The sequence below is a fragment of the Vulpes lagopus genome, chromosome 3 (genome assembly GCF_018345385.1).
Source record: "Vulpes lagopus strain Blue_001 chromosome 3, ASM1834538v1, whole genome shotgun sequence".
NCBI classification, from domain to species: Eukaryota; Metazoa; Chordata; class Mammalia; order Carnivora; family Canidae; genus Vulpes; species Vulpes lagopus.
In genome coordinates, this window is record NC_054826.1 from 127,242,280 (window position 1) to 127,260,781 (window position 18,502).

An 18,502-nucleotide genomic window follows, 5' to 3' on the forward strand; every position below is an offset into this window, starting at 1 on the left:
GCATCATATACTACTGTCGGGGTCCCCCTGCCATACTGCAGGCCCACCCCTTCCCCAGCAGAACCCTGGGCAGCAGCGAACACGGGCTCCTATGCAGGGTGGGGGGAAGCTGCCAACTGGTGAGCTGCCTGGAGGAGACAAGCCTCCTGATGGTCCAGCAGGACAGACTGAGGCCTGCTGGGAAACAGGCCCTGGAAGGAAGGCCAGGGTGTGGTGGGATAGGCTTCCCAGGGGCTGGGGCCTCAGCGTCCCACTGCCCCACTTTGAGGCCAAGAGCAGCAGGAAGGAGAAAGCTCAGAGACCCCACTGGTCTCTGGGGCCAGCAGTGGTCTCCAGGCCGAGGGCCAGGGGTCTGAGAGACAGCCCAGCCCGGCAGCCCCGGGAGCAGGCCCAGCGAGGGCTGGAGGGGTTGCAGCTGGGTCTCAAAGGACCCGGAACCATGGAAGGTTTTAAAACCTGTCCATCATGGGACCTAGCATATGGCTTCTTTTATTCTTTTTGAGTTTTTTTGGTAGTTTTTTTTTCTATTTATAAAAGTAATTTGTGCTGGATTTGGAAAAAATTATACAGTGTTTGAGAATGAAAATCAGTTGGCGGCTGGGTCCCTGGGTCGAGCAGTCACAGGCAAATTCACGGGCCGTAAGGGCAGACACACGGGCAAGAGCTACAGGAGCTACAGGAGTGTGGGCCTGACAGCATCTGCAGCGGGCTCCCCCTCCGCCGGGGCACTGGGGGCGGGCTGCCCTGCCAAGCTTCCTTCTTCTTTTCCATCTGGAAGAGAAGGCAGTGGGTCAGGCTGGCGTTAAAGGAAAAGGGAGGGGGGCACCCGGGGCCTGAGGCTCCCAGCCCAGCCAGGGGCTGCTCTGGGGTGCTGGTGGCTGACTATACAACATGCACCCCCAAGGCCACCAGCCCAGGACACAGAGGCTGCGACAGTCATTCCCAGGGAACTCTGGGCCAAACCTGGGCTAAGCACTGCTCTCCCCAGCACCTGGCCTGGGAGGAGAGAAGAGGTGGGAGAGTCTGTGGGCCAGGTATAGAGGTGCACATGGGGCAGTGGGTTGAGGGCATTGTTCACTGCGCAAGAGCACTGCTTAGGGGAGTCTGTGGGGCTGACTCCCCTTGCTCTGCCCTCCAGCCCTCTATTAGAGGAAGGGTGGCTTTGTTTTCATTCTCACCAAGGGGCCGTGGGGTGGGGCCCACATGGTGCCAGGGCCCAGGCAGATCTGAGAAGTGCGCAGAGGTCTCAGTCGGGGTGGAAGGGACCAGGAGATGGCCTGTCCCGTCCAGCTCGGTGAGAACAGGCTCTGACCGGATGCTCCCGCTCCACCCTCTGCAGTGCCCAGCCGGTGGGCTTAGAGGTCATCCCTCTTCACAGGTCATGGGGATGGCACCCTCGACCTTCGGACTGGTGGGTGGCAGGAGGTAGACATGAGGACGTACTCAGGGGAGGACTGGCCGGGACACTCAAGGGTGAGCTGGACGTGCTGCAGAGGGGCTTCCAGGCTCTGGGCGATGGGGCGCCCCAACTCCTTAAGTGCAGTTCCTGTCCAGCAGTTGAGGAACGCTGAGGGTTCCCTTGGGTCCCCTGAAACTCCAGGCCTGTGGCTGGAGATGCCCCCATCTCAGTGCTGCAGTGTCTCAGCTCCAGGGGAAGCAGCAGAGTTCCCTCCCCTAGGACTTCAGAGCATTCCTCTGCATTTCCATCAGGGCACGGCCCAGCTAACTGGAGGAAAACGAGGGCTCCCCACCTTTCCCAGGACTGGCTGACAGGCTCAGTGCCCTGATGGCTCCAAGGGGGACACCTGTTCATAGGCTGCAAGTGGAGGCCGATCCTTGTGGCTTTCCTTGTCTCCATGCCTCAGGGCACTGCACACCACACACACTTCCAGTTGGGAAGAAGCCCAGCTCATCTCCTCCCAGACACGGGGCGCCCCTTCCCCTGGGCAACCCTCAGGATTCCACGTTCCAAGAATGTAGTGCAGTCTCACCTGCACCAAGCTGAGTCGGGGTGGGGGCCTGCCAGGGGCCTTAGACACACACACAAGGGCCCACACGAATATACCCAGAGGGACACACGAAGGTGCCCTCCCAGGCAAATCCACACCCAGACACATATGCGTGGAGGCATACACTGTGGTGGTGTGTGCACAGCGCATGCACACAATCCAGAGCTGGCCCAGTCTCTGCAATCCCGGGGGTCAGGGGGCTTCGGGCCCAAGGAGGGTCTTGCTCACACTGTGCTCGCTACGACCAGGGCCTCACCTTGGTCCGGCTTGCTGCGTTTCTGCTCAGGCTCCTGGGGTGGCGCCTCAATGGCCTTCTGAGCCTCAGGATGGATCTTGAGGAGGGCTTTGGCAAGGGTGGCAGGGCCGGGTACCCCCAGGGACATGATGCAGTGCACTCCTTTGCGCTTAGCTCCTGCAACCTTGGCACTGTCTTTAGAGGCCGTCAGCAGGACCAGTTTGGAGAACTTCCTTGGCTTCCTGGGGGCTGCGGGGACGACATCTGTGCCTGGCTCAGGGGACTCCGGGGACGGCTCCTGGCCAGCCTTCACACTCTCGCCCTCCTGCTCGCTGGGCTCTGGCAGGGGCATTCTGGGACGATGGCCTGTCCCCCAGGCCACGCTCAGGCCCCAGCAGAGGGATTTCTCTTCCTCCTCCTCTTCCTCCTCCTCCTCCCTGGTGGGGAACCTGGCTGTCCAGGAGCTCTGTCCTAAGGAGGGAAGCAAAAGCCATCAGTGGAGGCACCTTCGGGCCTGGTGCTCAGGAAAATGGATGTGGGTGGAGGTCGAGGCAGATGTGGCTGCCTTAGGGCCCGGGGCTGACAGCACAGAGCAGGAGCACCCCGGGGGATCGGGGCTTCTGTGGGGCTGCCCCCACCTCCCGCAGCCCTGGCTCGGTCACCTCCCTGCCCACCCTGCACCTTCCTGTCTGTAAGCTGTGTCACCTGCAGGGCTCTCCAGGGGTTGCAGGAAGGAGGCAGGGGGAACCCTGAGCTTCTACAAAGAGAGGCCTGGGGGTGCTGGAGCTGTGCATGGTGGGATGTGTCTTCACGGGTTTTCCCATTTAACCTGGCCCCATGTTACGAAAGCCGATCATTCCTGGTGACCCAATTTACGGATGAAGACACTGAGGCACACCAGGACAGCCAACACCGTGAAGTGCACAGATGGGCAGCTGGCCAAGGGGGATCCAGAGCCCGTCCCCACACGGTACCTAGTGTGCCTCGTCCAGGATGACAGTAGCTGACCTTCCCGGGCACCAAGCACCAGACAAGAGCACCAGACATTAGCTTAGCCACGGACCCCCCCAGAAGGCCCAGTGGCCTTCGTCCTGACGCTGTGTCACAGGCACACTGAGCCGGGCACCCACTGGCATGCTGCACACCACGAAGGGGAAGCGTGGCTCCAGGAGGCGGCACTCTCTGGCCTCACAACGAGACCTGTCCCCCATCCCAGGCCAGAGGCCCTGGACCACCCAGCACTCGGGAGGTGCCGGGGTCCCGGGAGGGCAGTGACCTTGTGCGTGAGCCGGTGCTGGCGCTGCCTCAGCTGGGAGGGGACAGGGACGCAGAGGTGTCCAGAGAATCCACAGTCACTCAGGGCTCCCTGGCTTCTGGCCTGGAGAAGAAAGGACTAATCACAGAGGCTACCAGCAGTGCAGCGTAGAGTGGCCTTTTTGCCTGTTGGGGGTGATTGTGTGGTGGGCGGATGGCAGGGTCTTTCTCAGCATACAGTGTTAGCCCAGAAACATGACGTCATCCTTAGCAGACGTCTCCCCTACACATCTCAGGACCCAGGCAACGGCAGGGGTCACAGACACCCACCTGCCCCCCCCCCGCCCCTATTTATCCAACCCGGTTTTCAGTTCTGTTTCCTGGGATCCCTCCCGATACATACAGCTTGAAGAGGCCATGCCCAGATCTCCAAAGTTTTTCAAGACCCCATCCATGAGAGGAGTCAGGTGCAACGCCAAGGAGGGTTTGGGATGCCTTGTCCCCTGCAAGTCCTCCTCCCCAGTCTCTTGGCTATTAGACATAAAAGCAGAGACCTCCTGGACTGTGACAGATATGGAGCCCTCACCTCCAGGGCTGAGCCCTCAAGGAAATCTGCCTAATAACAAGGCACCCCGGGATCAGTGTCTCCGTAACCCTCCTGCCCCTGGTCCCCCCAGTCAAGCCCTGGGACAAGCCAACCTCTGCTCCCCCAGTGAAGTCCTTCCCTGCCCTGCCCATCCTGTCCCACAGGGTGACACAGTAGCCCTGGAGGAACACAGGGACCAGCTTTAGAAAGTACATTGCCAAAGCATCCCCTGGTAGAGCCGCTCTGGGCAGAGAAAGTTTAGGGTGGGAGCCCCACCACCAGCGGACTGGCTTCAGCCCATGTCCCTCTTAGCCAGCCCTCCTTTCCTGCTCACAGAGTCTCCCTGGTCTGGGGCTGAAATCCCAGAGTGATCCTCTTCCTCACACCTTATATAAAAGTTAATTTTAAAATGCTCTTTAGATATAGGTCACAAAATAAATACCACTTAGAAAACAAATGAAAAGAGGAAAAATGAATTTGTATAATATATATATATAAAATAAAATTTAATGAGAAAAATTAAGAATGAAATAATAAGAAGAAGAAAGAGGGCAGTCCCGGTGGCACAGCGGTTTGGCGCTGCCTGCAGCCTGGGGTGCGATCCTGGAGACCCGGGATCGAGTCCCACATCGGATGGAGCCTGCTTCTCCCTCTGCCTCTCTCTCTCTCTGTGTCTATAAATAAATAAATAAAATCTTTAAAAAAATAAAAAAGAAGAAATAATTATTGGAATATTAATAATAAAATAGAAGTAATCATTTAGAATAAAAGTAATAAGGGGAAAAAATAAAATAAAATGCTCTTTAAGGGGACGCCTAGGTGGCTTAGCGGTTGAGTGTCTGCCTTTGGCTCAGGGTGTGATCCTGGGTCCAGGGGTCGAGTCCCACTTCGGGCTCCCTGCGAGGAGCCTGCTTCTCCCTCTGCCTCTGTCTCTGCCTCTCTCTCTGTGTCTCTCATGAATAAATAAAATCTTAAAAAAAAAACAAACAAGAACTCTTCATGACCTTAAACCAAGGAGAGCCTTCTTCAATAAGGCACGGTAAGAACAGGCAACCAAAGAAGAAATAGAGGGGACACCATCAAAATTTAAAACTTTTGTGAAAAATAAAATAAAATAAAACTTTTGTGCATCAGAGGACACCATCCAGAAAGTTTAAAACAGCCAGCAGAATGGGAAAGAGTTTTTGCAAATCATATCTCTGATGAGGGAATTATATCTGGAATTTATAAAGAACTCTTACAACTCAGTAACAAAAAGACCAACAATGCAATTTAAAAATAGGCAAAGGTTGGGATCCCTGGGTGGCGCAGCGGTTTGGCGCCTGCCTTTGGCCCAGGGCGCGATCCTGGAGACCCAGGATCGAATCCCACATCGGGCTCCCGGTGCATGGAGCCTGCTTCTCCCTCCGCCTGTGTCTCTGCCTCTCTCTCTCTCTCTGTGACTATCATAAATAAATAAAAAATTAAAAAAAAAATAGGCAAAGGCTCTGAATAAGCCTTTCTCCAAAGAAGATATGCAGATGGCCAGTGAGCATATGCGATGCTCAACATCATGAGTCCTGAGAGAAACACAACAAAACCACCATGAGATACTACTTCACACCATCAGGGTGGATATAATAAAAGGAACACACCAAGAAACAGAACAAGTGTTGGTTTGGATGAGGAGAAACTCGAAGCCTCTTCCGCTGCGGGTGGGGATGTCCACAGTGCAGCCATGGTGGCAGTCTGGTGGCTCCTCAAAGGTGAAACTCAGAGTTATCATATGACCCAGCAATTCCCCTCCAAGTACATGCCCAAGAGAACTGGAAACAAATGTCTATATAACCACTCGTAGGTGAGGGGCGCCTGGGGGGCAGTCAGTTAAGCGTCTGGTTTCAGCTGGGGTCATGATCTCAGGGTGTGAGATTGAGCTCCACATTGGGCTCCGTGCTCAGCGCAAGTCTGCTTAGGATTCTCTCTCCCTCTCCTCTGCCTCTCCCCACCCCCCCGCACTCTCAGTCTCTCTCTGAAATAAATAAAATCTGAAAAAAAAAATGTGTACATGAACATTCACAACATTCACGGTCATCAAAAAGTGGAACCCATCCAAATACCCATCAACAGATGAATGGATAAAGATCACATATCCATACAATCGAATATTGTTTTGCAATTAAAAAAAATTATGCTGGGATGCCTGGGTGGCTCAGTGGTTGAGTGTCTGCCTTCGGCTCAGGTCCTGATCCCAGGATCCGAGATTGAGTCCTGCATCAAGCTCCTTGCATGGAGCCTGTTTCTCCCTCTGCCTGTGTCTCTGCCTCTCTCTGTGTGTCTCTCATGAAAAAATAAAAGCTTTAAAAAAAATCATGCTACAACTTGGATGAACCATTAAGAGATTATGCTACATGAAAGAAGCCAGTTATGAAAGACCACATAATAAAATTGGCCTTAGGGATCCCTGGGTGGCGCAGCGGTTTGGCGCCTGCCTTTGGCCCAGGGTGCGATCCTGGAGACTCGGGATCGAATCCCACATCAGGCTCCCGGTGCATGGAGCCTGCTTCTCCCTCTGCCTATGTCTCTGCCTCTCTCTCTCTCTCACTGTGTGCCTATCATAAATAAATAAAAATAAAAATAAAAAAAATTAAAAAAATAAAATTGGCCTTAGACACTAGACAATCTGTAGAGCAGAAAAATCTATCCTTGGAGACGGTAGCTGTGTGGCAGGCTAGGGGTGGGAGGCCCGGGGAGCGGGAGAATGAGGAGTGGCTGCTAGTGGGGATGGCTTCTAGGGTGATGGCAGGGCTCTAAAACTGACCATGGCTATGCTATGGTTGTGCAACTTTATGAATACATTGTGGGTGAGCTGCACAGTATGTGAATGAGCTCCCTAAAACTGTTATATATGAAGAAAAAGGGAAATGAAGCCTACAACCCCTGGCCCCCCAACTTCAATACATCCAAGAATCGCCAGGGTTCTTGTGACAAATACACAGTCCTGGACAATTCCACCCCCACCTCCACTCATAGGGTCTGGAGCAGGGCCTGAGAATCTACATTTTGTTGCCAGTACTTCCATCCATCTGATTCTGATACTTTGGGAGACACGGGTGATGCCATGCGCCTGTCACTTCAGAGGTCTGTAACTTCTACTTCAGAGGTTGAACTGTTTGTCAGGGGTGCCTGGGTGGGGCTCAGCAGGTTAAGTGTCTGCCTTTGGCTCAGGTCATGACTCCAGGAGAGTCCTGGGACCATGCATGGAGCCGGGCTCCAGGCTCAACGGGAAGTCAGCCTGTCCCTCTCGATCTTCTCCTCCCCCCACTCACACTCTCAATCTCTGTAATTAATAAATTAAATCTTTAAAAAAATGAATTGTTTATCAAGCTCTCCATGAACAGGAGTTGTCATGTCGTTCAGGTTGGATCAGCCTCTATTCTGGAGTCACCCTTAACCTTTTAGCGGTTTATTTTCTAGGTGTCGGGGGAAGACTTGAGAGGCAGCTATTTTAAGCCTAATATATAGGGGATCCCTGGGTGGTGCAGTGGTTTAGCGCCTGCCTTTGGCCCAGGGTGCGATCCTGGAGACCCGGGATCGAATCCCATGTCGGGCTCCCTCCATGGAGCCTGCTTCTCCCTCTGCCTCTCTCTGTGTGTGACTATCATGAATAAATGGATAAAATCCTTAAAAAAAAAATATTTTTAAAAAATAGGCCTAATATATATTTGTTGAAAGTTTAATTTCACTCAATGAAAGTTCACTCAACAAACAGAATTTTCATTTTATTTTTTAATAACAAAATAAAAATAGAACACAAAGCTCACCACCCTGAGATCAAGATCTGAACTAAGATCGAGAGTCTGACACCTAACCCACTGAGCCACTCAGGCACCCTGAATGAATAGAATTTTTAACAGCAAAGCAGAAATGAATTAAAAAGAGCAAAGGGCTCAATAGTTCACTTCCCTCACTTGACAGCCTCCCTCTAACTCTGCAATCTGGTGATTTGATATCACCTCCAGTCGCCCACTCATCCCAATTCACCGACAGGACATCGGTCGGCCAGAAGCAGACCCAGAGGTGTAAAGATGGCTCAGTGTAAACCCCAAATCATACAATGTTAGGAACTGCCAGGAGAGTCTCAGACCCTCTGGGAAGCAGAATCATGGCCTAATGGTCCTGATCCCTGGAACCTCCAGGCCAAAGTCTGCAGATAGCATGGAAGTTACTGAGGTAGGAGAGCAGCTTGGATTATCCAGGTGGGTCTGATCACAAGAGTCCTAAAAACTACAAGAGGGAGGCAGAAGAGAGGAGGGGAAAGCAGGGTCAGAGAGATGTGACGGTGCTGGCGCTGCCTGGGATGGTGGAGGGACTGGCTGTGAGCTGGAAAAGACAAAGAAACAGATTGTTTCTCCTGGAGCCTGCAGGAAGGGACACAGCTCGGCCTGCACCTTGTTTGAACCCAGGGAGACCCATGCCGGACTTCTGACCTCCAGAGCTATACGACTGTTACAAAGCTGTGTTGTGTAAAGCCACCAAATTTGTGGTAATTTGTTACGGCAGCAAGTGACTAATTCAAGGTCCGATCCCTTGTTCCTGAAGCTCTGAAAGATAGGACCCTTGCCCAGACACTGATGAGGGCTCAAGAAAATTACCTCCACATGTATGGGAGAAAAGTGCCACTAAGCACCTGTGTCCTCAGCCACTAGGACATGTCCCTTACTCTCTCCGGGCTGGTCCCACCTGTGTAATGGGAATCGTGGTGAATCTGACAGAGGTCCTTCATAGCAGGTAGGTGAGGGTAAGCTGTTCTCAAAAGTCCTGGTGGTACCCGCAGCTGTGCCGGATAATCACTGTCCCTCGCGGTTCATGGACCACTGTCACTGGGCTGTCCGGTGGGATGACAGGCCCCCTCAGGCGTGCAGGTGCACATCCTTACACGGAGATTTCTCAAGGCAGCAGTGATCCGAAAAAGGTCAAGGATTGCTACCCTGTAGTAGGCAGGGAAGAGCCTGCCCACGTGGGAATGTTGCCCGGTGACACCTCCTGCCCCTAATCGCGGGCTCCTGGGAACCGGGGCTCCTCCTCATACACTGTAATCTGCCATCACATCTGTGTGTGGGGCACCCCGACGGCCCCCCCGTCCCGGGTCCCCTCCTCTCCAGTTAGTACCACCAGCTCGCCAGCAAGCCTCCGGGGTGTCTCCCCGCAAGATCTCACAACTCCAACTGCACAGTGGGACGAGGCTGACGAGGGCGCAGGGAGGGGGCAGTTCTGGGTGTGGTCAAGGAGAGGGCACCGACGTGGGGACCCTTGACTGGGGGGGGGGCGTCAGGGTTCAGGCCGGGATCCAATGGGATGGGGGGAGGAGCCAGGAGGAAAGAGGAGGCCTGAGCGCCCGGACGCCGAGCTGGTGACCCCCCTCCCAGCATCAGCAGCCCTTGGAACAACGGGAGGGCCGGACCACGGCGTGGGACCGCGGCCCTCCCCGGCCCCCTGGGGCCCGTCCTCACCGGGCACGGGCCGGGCGTCGGCGGTAGCGGAGCCCTTCCTCTCCGGACACCGGACCGCGGCAGGTCCTGCAGCCTCTTGCCTGGGGCCCCCGCCTCGGTCGGGGCCGTCACCTCAAGCTGGGGTCACGGAGCGAGCATGCGCAGCAGGGCCGGGCGGGGGCATTCCTTGGGCGAATTTCGCTGCTCCGGGTCTTCTCCCCGCGGAGCTGAGCTGGCGGCCTGACCAATCCGCGTGCGGGGGCGGGGCCACGGCTCGCCGAGGAGGCGGGACCAGCCCGGGATTGGGCGGCGGCGCGGGGGGCGGGACGGCGGCGTCGCCGCGGCCCAGAATAGAGTTTGGGCGGGGTTCTCCCGGCGCGGGCGGGTGGGCTTAAAGGGGACCGCGGGACCTGCCCAGGACGTGACGCCCACTGGCGGCTGAGGAACCAGGGCTATCGGTTAAAGGCCTCAATCGCGCCTGCCAGCGCCGTTCTCTCTGCTCATTGAAACCACTGGCTCGGCTCAACCCAGCATCTTTGACGCCTCAGCATCCTCAGCGCTCGCCCCGCCCTCCTCCCGCCCATCGGCCCCGCCCATCCGCCCCTCCTCTCTCGCCCACCGGCCCCCCTTCCCTCTGCCGCTGGTCCCTTCCCCTCCGCCCCTCCGTCTCTCCTCCCTCGCCCACCGGTGCCCCCCTTGCGCTTTGCCCCCCGCCCACAGCCCACGCCGCTGCACGATCGCTCTCCGACCACCCGGTGCAGTGGGGACCCGGACACAGCCGGGACCTGCGGGCTTGGGCGCTTCGGGCCCCGACACTGGGCGGGGGGCGGCCGGAGGCGCCCCAGCATCAGCCCGGCTGCCGCCCGCGAGCCTACCCCCACCCCGGCCCCAGGCGCAGGGACGCCCCCGCCTCCACTCCGTACGGCGCCCCGGGCCTCCTCTCACCGCGACCCTCCCCAGCCCTGCGGGGACCCCTCGAGCCGCCCGCTCCCCTTCGCCAGGCCGGAGCCCCCGGTCTTCCGGCCGCGCGTCCTCGGCCTTTGCAGAGTGAAGACGCTGCTCCTTTCCAGAAACCTCCACGCTGCCCCGCCCCCCCGCCCCTGCGCCTCGCTCCCGTCTCCCTAAAGCTGCTGCTGGAAGTGCCCCCCACCCCACCCCAACCCCTCCCCGGGCTCCGGGCAGGTGCAGGTGCAGGTGCGGGTCCCGTGGGCCCAGCGGGTCCTCCGACTCCCGGCGTCTCTCTGCCCGCCCCCTCTCTGTTCCCCACCAGCCCAAATCCGCGGGGACGTCTCAGGGACCCCAATGCCCGAGGACCCCTGCTCGGGTGTGCTGGGGCTTCTGTCGGGGGGAGCGGGCGAGAAGCACTGGGTACGAACAATGAGTTGTGGGGTGTTACAGGTGGTGCGCGCGGTGGGGAAATGGGACGGGTCGTGGGGGGCGCAGCAGGTGGTTCCGGAGGGACACGTTGGGGGGGGGGTCTCACTGGGCCCCGCGGGGTGGCCGGGACCGCCGAGCCGCGCGCGCCCCTGCCGGCCACTGGCCGCCTCGGCCCGGGCCACAGAGGTCGGGGGCGCAGGTCGCAGGGCTGTTCCGTTTGGCGGGTGGTCACCCCCACCCCCTTTCTGAATAATTAGAAGACCTCCTGTTAAGGCGTCGGACCTAGTTGTTTCATCGCAGTCGCTCCTTGGCCCACCTCGAGGTGTCGGATGTAGCCACATGGCCTTTTTGAATTATTTACTTCAAATGTGAAGTGCCTCGAGTGTTCATCAAGTGACGGATGGATAAACAGATGTTGTCTGTGCTCGCCCTGCAGGGTCTTTCAGCCCAAGGACAAATCCTGCCTGATTCCCTTGCCGTAAAATGCCCACAGTGCCGAAACCCATCTAGACAGAGAGATTGGTGGTTCCCCGGGGGCTGGGGGAGGTTTGAAGGGAAACTTGGACTATTCATGGGTGCGGATGTTCGTCCTGGTGTGATAAAAATGTTCTGGAATTAAGTGATGGTAAACTACTGAATTGGGGGCACCTGGTTGGCTAAGTAGAGAAAGCTGTGACTCCACCTCTGGGTGGTGAGTTCAAGCCACAGGTTGGGGGTAGAGATTACTTAGGAAAAAAAAAAAAAAAAAAACAATTGTACACTCCAAAATGGTGAATTGTATGGCATGTGATTTAAATCTCCATTTTAAAATTTAGATTCAATAAATTAGTTATTAGTTTCATAGGTAGAGTTCAGTGTTTCATCAGTTGCATATAACACCCAGGGCTCATCGTATCATGTACCCTCTCCTTAATGCCCATCACCCAGTTACTCCAACCCCCCACCCCTCTCTTCTCCAGCAGAATTAAGAGTCTCTTATGGTTTGTCTCCTTCTCTGATTTCATTTTTCTTTTTCCCTCTCTTCCCCTATGATCCTGTTTTGTTTCTTAAATTCCACATATGAGTGAAATCATATGGTATTTATCTTTCTCTGACCTATTTCGCTCAGCATAATATCCTCTGGCTCCATCTACATCATTGCAAATGGCAAGATTTCCTTTTTCATGGCTGAGTAGTATTACACTGTTTGTATATAAACCGCATTTTCTTTATCCATCTGTTGATGGACACCAGGGCTCTTTCCATAGTTTGGCTATTGTGGACATTGCTGCTATAAATATTGGGATGCAGGTGCCACTTTGGATCACTACATCTGTATCTTTGCTGTAATTACCTAGTTATGCAATTGCTGGGTCATGAGGTAGCTCTATTTTCAACATTTTGAGGTTAAATCTCAATTTAAACAGAAGGAACAAACAAAGTGGCAGCTTCATTAAAATTGCTCCCTCAAAAATGGTTTGTACTGGGGACGTGGATGGGACAACAGGTGAAAGAAATAAAGGAGATTTAGGGGTCCCGGGTGGCTCAGTTGGTTAAGCATCTGCCAGCTCAGGTCATGATCTCCAAGTTCTAGAATCATCTAGCCCCACATCAGGTCTCCTGCTCAGTGGGAGTGTGCTTCTCTCCCACTCCTCCCTCTGCCCCTTCCCACCACTTGTTCACTTGTTCTCTCTTTCTCTCTCTTTCATAGATACATAATTTTTTTTTTTAAAAAAAGGAGATTCAGAGGTACAAACTTGCGGTTATAAATGTTGAGGATGGGGATCCCTGGGTGGCGCAGCGGTTTGGCGCCTGCCTTTGGCCCAGGGCGCGATCCTGGAGACCCGGGATCGAATCCCATATCAGGCTCCCGGTGCATGGAGCTTGCTTCTCCCTCCGCCTGTGTCTCTGCCTCTCTCTCTCTCTGTGACTATCATAAATAAATAAAAATTAAAAAAAAATAAAGTGGATTTTCAAAAAAAATAACAAATAAATGTTGAGGATGAGAAGTACAGTATAGGGAATGTAGTTGATAATATTAGAACATTGCGGGGATCCCTGAGTGGCTCAGCGGTTGAGCGCCTGCCCTCAGCCCAGGCCGTGATCCTAGAGACCCGGGATCGCGTCCCACATCGGCCTCCCTGCATGGAGCCTGCTTCTCCCTCTGCCCATGTCTCTGCCTACCTCTCTCTCTCTCTGTCTCTCATGAATAAATAAATAAAATCCTAAAAAATATATATATATAAGAACGTTGCTTGGTGACACAGAGCACAGATACCAAGGTGAGCATTAATGGATGGAATCGTTGAACCAGTATGGTAGACACCTAAACTAATATAACATTGTGTGTTAATTACATTTTAATAAAAAAAACACAACAGGATGTAGGGTAAATAAGATGGGCTTGGGAAGCCAAACACAACACTTAGTAGTCACAGGGCCTTGGGCAAACAACTAATCTTTATGAGCCTTAATTTCTTTAAAAGAAATTAGAATTCCTTTTTCCTTAGAAGAGATGTCATGAGAATTCAATAAGATCTTTGTAAATCATTTAGCACATGTCTGGCACAAAAACAGCGCTCAGTAAATGTTAACATCTAATATGCTTTATGTAAATACATCTCATTTTAATCCTGTGAGTATCCTATGAGGTTGCTATTATCAGCCCATTTTATGTGTGAGCAGATGGAGTCTAAGAGACTTTGAATTAAGCTGATCATGGTAAGAGAGCTAATGATAGGCCGAGTCAAGAAATAAACCTAGAGAAACAAAACTAGGTTTATCTAGCTAAAAAATATTTTCTATATCCATAATTTTATATTTTAAGATCTTTTAAAGATTTATTTATTCATGAGAGACACACACAGAGAGGCAGAGACACAGACAGGTTCCTCACAGGAAGCCCAACTCATGACTCGATCCCAGACCTGGGATCACGACCTGAGCTGAAGCAGATGCTCGACTGCTGAGCCACCCAGGTGTCCCTTTAAAGATTTTAAAAAAGACTTTATTTTTAAGTTATCTGCATCCCCAATGTGGGGCTCGAACCCAGAACCCCGAGATCAAGAGTTGCATGCCCTACAGACCAAGCCAGCCAAGAACTTCACATTTATTTTACATAATTACATTTTATTTATTTTTTTAAAAGATTTTATTTATTTATTTGTAGAGACACACACAGAGAGAGAGAGAGAGACAGAGAGACAAAGTCACAGGCAGAGGGAGAAGCAGGCTCCATGCAGAGAGCCCGACGTGGGACTCGATCCAGGGTCTCCAGGATCACGTCCTGGGCTGCAGGCAGCACTAAACCGCTGCGCCACTGGGGCTGCCCCATAATTACATTTTAAATACTCAACAGGCCACTGGGGCTGCCCCATAATTACATTTTAAATACTCAACAGTGAAACTAAAATATCTTTTGTTCCTTGATTTTAGACATGGATTTTCTGCTTATTTTCATTCCCTGTTTGACACTAAAGTCAATGATTGTTTATTATTTTTTTTAAGATTTTATTTATTTATTCATAGACACAGAGAGAGAGAGACACAGGCAGAGGGAGAGGGAGAAGCAGGCTCCATGCAGGGAACCCGATATGGGACTCGATCCCTGGTCTCCAGGATCACACCCCAGGCTGCAGGCGGCGCCAAACCGCTGTGCCACCAGGGCTGCCCTCAGTGATTGTTTAAACAATACTTGCAAAGATCACTGATCTCTTTTGTACGGATTGTATTGATCCTGACCTCATCGAATTCATGGGGTACTGGCTCCACTGTGTGTACAGTTTTCAATCAGATGTTACTTACTTGTGTTGAAAAAGTCATCGTCTTTACATAGGCCAAGAAGGGACGTGTACTCCAGCCGGTGTGCTGCCTGAATCAAATTACAAATGTGCCTTAGGCTCAGGCATACATATCCACATGAGATGGTTCTCATTCCTAAAGTATTCCGTTTCAATCTGGAGATAAATATAGTTTGAGTCTTTTTTTTTTTAATAGTTTGAAATTTAAGCCAAGCTATTATTGGTGTGCAAGCCAACAGGTGATGCCACCCATCATTTAATTTCCCGGTCCATATTTTTCAAATAAAGTAGGGCTGATGAAAATTTGGGTCATGCGATTTAATACACATATGATTTAAATTGCTAATGTGTGTAAACATATAGTTGTTGTCATTCATTAGTGGAGGCTAAAGAGACAGGACAAATAAATGCCTTGGGAAGATAGGTTAGATCCTGGTCCAGAGAAGGACATTAGTGGAAAATCTGGCCAAATTTCAGTAAGTTTGAGAGTTTAGAAGTTTATTATTTTTTATTTTTTAATTTGACTACTTTTTGAGAGTTTAGAAGTTTAGTTAAAGGGGGAGAACCTGGGTCACTCAGTTAATTAAGCGGCTGACTTCAGCTCAGGTCATGATCTTGGGGTCCTGGCATCGAGCCCCGTGTTGGGAATCCCTGCTCAGCTGGGAGACTACCTCTCCCTCTCCCTCTGCCCCTCCCCTGCTCACATACATCCTCTCTTTGAATAAATAACATCTGTAATGCGTGGGTGGCTCAGTGATTGAGCATCTGCCTTCAACTCAGGGCATGATCCCAGGGTCCTGAGACCGAGTCCCACATTGGGCTCCCCTCAGGGAGCCTGCTACTCCCTCTGCCTGTGTCTCTGCCTCTCTATGTCTCTCATGAATAAATAAATAACATCTTTAAAAGAAAAACAAAAATAAATAACATCTAAAAAAAAGTTTAGTTAAGGAGATTATATCAATGTTCATTCCTATGGTTAATTATATTGACTATGTTAGACTATATTACCTATATTGGTAATATTAGGAAAAACTAGGTAAGAGATATATGTGAAGTCTTTTTTTGGAACTTTCCTGTAAGCCTAAAATTATTTAAAAATAAAGTTTAGGGATGCCTGGGTGGCTCAGTGGTTGAGCGCCTGCCTTTGGCTTAGGGCCTGATCCTGGAGTCCCACATCGGGCTCCCTGCATGGAGCCTGCTTCTCCCTCTGTCTGTGTCTCTGCCTCTCTCTGTCTGTGTTTCTCATGAATAAATAAATAAAATATTTTTAAAAATAAATAAAAAGTTTAAAAAGTTCTACTTTGGGGATCCCTGGGTGGCTCAGCGGTTTGGCGCCTGCCTTCGGCCCAGGGCATGATCCTGGAGACCCGGAATGGAGTACCACGTCGGACTCCCTGCATGGAGCTAGTTTCTACCTCTGCCTGTGTTTCTGCCTCTGTGTCTCTCATAAATAGATAAAATCTTAAAAAAAAAAATAAAAATAAAAAAATAAAAAATGAAAAGTTCTACTTTCTGGTTAGGAAGATATTTCTTATCCACACTTTATTTTTTTAAAGATTTTATTTATTTATTTATTTATTTATTTATTTATTTATTTATTTATTTATTAAAGAGAGTGCTCACAAGCAGGGGCAAGCAGCAGAAGCAGAGGGAGAAGCAAGACCCCGCTGGGCAGGAGCCCATATCGAGGCAGATCCCAGGAGCCGAAGGCAGAGGTTTCACCGACTGAGCCCCCCAGGCATCACTTTTCCCCGCGTTATCATAGATGTATCCCGAAATATATATATGAAATATGTATATTTATAGTTTGATCTCCCTTGTGTGTAAAAAAGTGTACCGGGTGCTTGGGGGGCTCAGCCGGTTAAGTGTGTGCCTTCTGCTCAGGTCATGATCTTGGGCTCCTGGGATCCAGCCTCACCCTGGGCTCCTTGCTTCCTCTCCTCCCTGCTCGTGCTCTCTTTCGCCATCTTTGTCTCTGTCTCGGTCTCTGTCTCTCTCTCAAATAAATAAAAATCTTTTTTAAAAAGAGTGTACACTGGGACGCCCGGGTGGCTCAGTGGTTGGGCATCTGCCTGCCTTTGGCTCAGGGCGTGACCCTGGGGTCCCAGGATCGAGTGCTGCATCAGGCTCCCTGCATAAGCCTGCTTCTCCCTCTGCCTATGTCACTGCGTCTCTCTGTGTCTCTCGTGAATAAAAAAATTTTAAAAAATGGAAATAGAGTCTTTGCATATGTAATGGTTAAGGACCTCAGGTTGAAATCCTCACAGATTTATGGCATGCCCTAAATCCAATGAATGCTGAGCCAAAAAAATCCAATGAATGTAGAGCCAAAAAAAAAAAAAAAAAAAGGAAGGTGGGGGCTGGTTGAAAATGCAGGTTGAGGTGGTGTGATGCACCTGGCAGGCCGGGACCCCGGAGCAGCCAGCATCCCGCGAAGGAGCCCGGGAGTGTCCCCTCGGGCCTTCAGAGGGTGCAAGGCCTTGATTTTGGACTTTGAACTCCCCAACTGAGCGAGAATAAAGCGTAGCTGTTTAAGCAAGGAGGTCTGTGACAGCAGCCACAGGGGACTAATGCACCTGCTTCGGATTGTCCTCAGCGCAAACAGCGGAGAGCAAGGGACAGTCCACCAGAAGTGATGTCCATACCTGGGGGCGATGGGACAGAAAAACACCTTTTGCTGAACAGTCTACTTTGTAAATTCTCTTCTGTGTGAAATGTTGACTAGATGATGGTTTCATCTGTTAAACAGCTAAGACTGGGCAGCCCGGGGCGGGGCTCAGAGGTTTAGCGCCGCCTTCAGCCCAGGGCGTGATCCTGGAGTCGCAGGTTCGAGTCCCACATCGGGCTCCCTGCATGGAGCCTGCTTCTCCCTCTGCCTGTGTCTCTGCCTCTCTCTCTGTGTCTCTCATGAATAGATAAAATCTTAAAAAAAAAAAAAAAGCTAAGACCCTACACACACAAAATAGAGTCTTTTTGCCATTTTAACATATTCGAGCGTCTGACTCGGTGGCACTAACTACATTCACCACATGGTTCGACCCTCACCACGGTCTGCTGCCAAATGTTCCCACCGAACAGGACATCACCCCCCTGCCCCCCAGCTCCCTAGCCATAGAACTGCAGGATAATAAATTTGTGTTAAGCCGCTAATTTCGTGGTAGTTTGTTACACGGCAGCAATGGGTAACTAACCTCATTCATTCATTCGTTCGTTCGTTCGTTCGTTCATTGTATTTGTGGAATACCTGCCTTGGGTCAGGCAAGGGAGGAAAGAAGATAACCAAACAGCAGCAAATCCCTGTCCCCACAGGGTCCTGAGATGGAAGGAGGTGGGGTGACCGGCTGGGGGATCAATCCTGAGGGGAGACAGGGAGGGCGCCAGGCAGTGCTGGCTTTCTGCTGATTTCTTACTCCATGCTGAGGCAGCTCTAGTCGGTTCATCATCCCCCCAGCCCTTGAGGGAGCTGTGCCCCGAGTCCCCTTGTACAGGCAGGCCCAGAGAGGTTAAGGAACTTGCCCAAGGTCACATGCTGAAGCGCAGAACTGGGATTTGAGCTAGTGTGGTCACGCTTCCCCATGCAGCCAGGTGCCTGCTGCTTGCTTCCACCTCGTTCGGGCGGTGGACAGCCCGGTGCTGCCCCTGGGCTCCCCTGGAGGTCCGAGTGTGCCCTTTGGTCCTATAGCTGCTTGTGTAGACGCCTCTGTGGCCCTTAGGGTGCCCGGCACCTCTGGGGAGTGCAGCAGGGGGCCATGGGGGAGCTGGCGGGGCAGCGGGGCGGGTGGCGGAGGGCGAGG

The 18,502-nt window shown here is 52.2% G+C and overlaps 1 protein-coding gene across 2 annotated transcripts; it reads right to left on the reverse strand.

Annotated features, from left to right (window-relative positions):
* Positions 1–463: 463 nt before the first annotated feature.
* On the reverse strand, positions 464–9,764 carry FLYWCH2 (FLYWCH family member 2). Of its 2 annotated transcripts, XM_041746853.1 has the most exons (4): positions 9,574–9,764; positions 3,521–3,622; positions 2,266–2,715; positions 464–771 (listed from the first exon to the last, which is right to left on the reverse strand). In XM_041746853.1, the coding sequence occupies exons 3-4, from the start codon at positions 2,594–2,596 to the stop codon at positions 674–676; spliced, it is 429 nt and encodes a 142-aa protein (XP_041602787.1). In that variant the 5' UTR covers positions 2,597–2,715; positions 3,521–3,622; positions 9,574–9,764; the 3' UTR covers positions 464–673. The 2 variants fall into 2 exon arrangements, with proteins under 2 accessions (XP_041602787.1, XP_041602788.1); XM_041746854.1 differs by lacking the exon at positions 3,521–3,622.
* Positions 9,765–18,502: the final 8,738 nt, after the last annotated feature.

Bases quoted from the DNA above. Each gene is read 5' to 3' on its own strand.
- FLYWCH2 (XM_041746854.1), bottom strand. From the start codon at position 2,596: ATGCCCCTGCCAGAGCCCAGCGAGCAGGAGGGCGAGAGTGTGAAGGCT. The intron at 772-2,265 runs GTGAGGCCCTGG...CTTCTCTTCCAG, and splicing joins ACGCAGCAAGCCGGACCAAG to ATGGAAAAGAAGAAGGAAGC.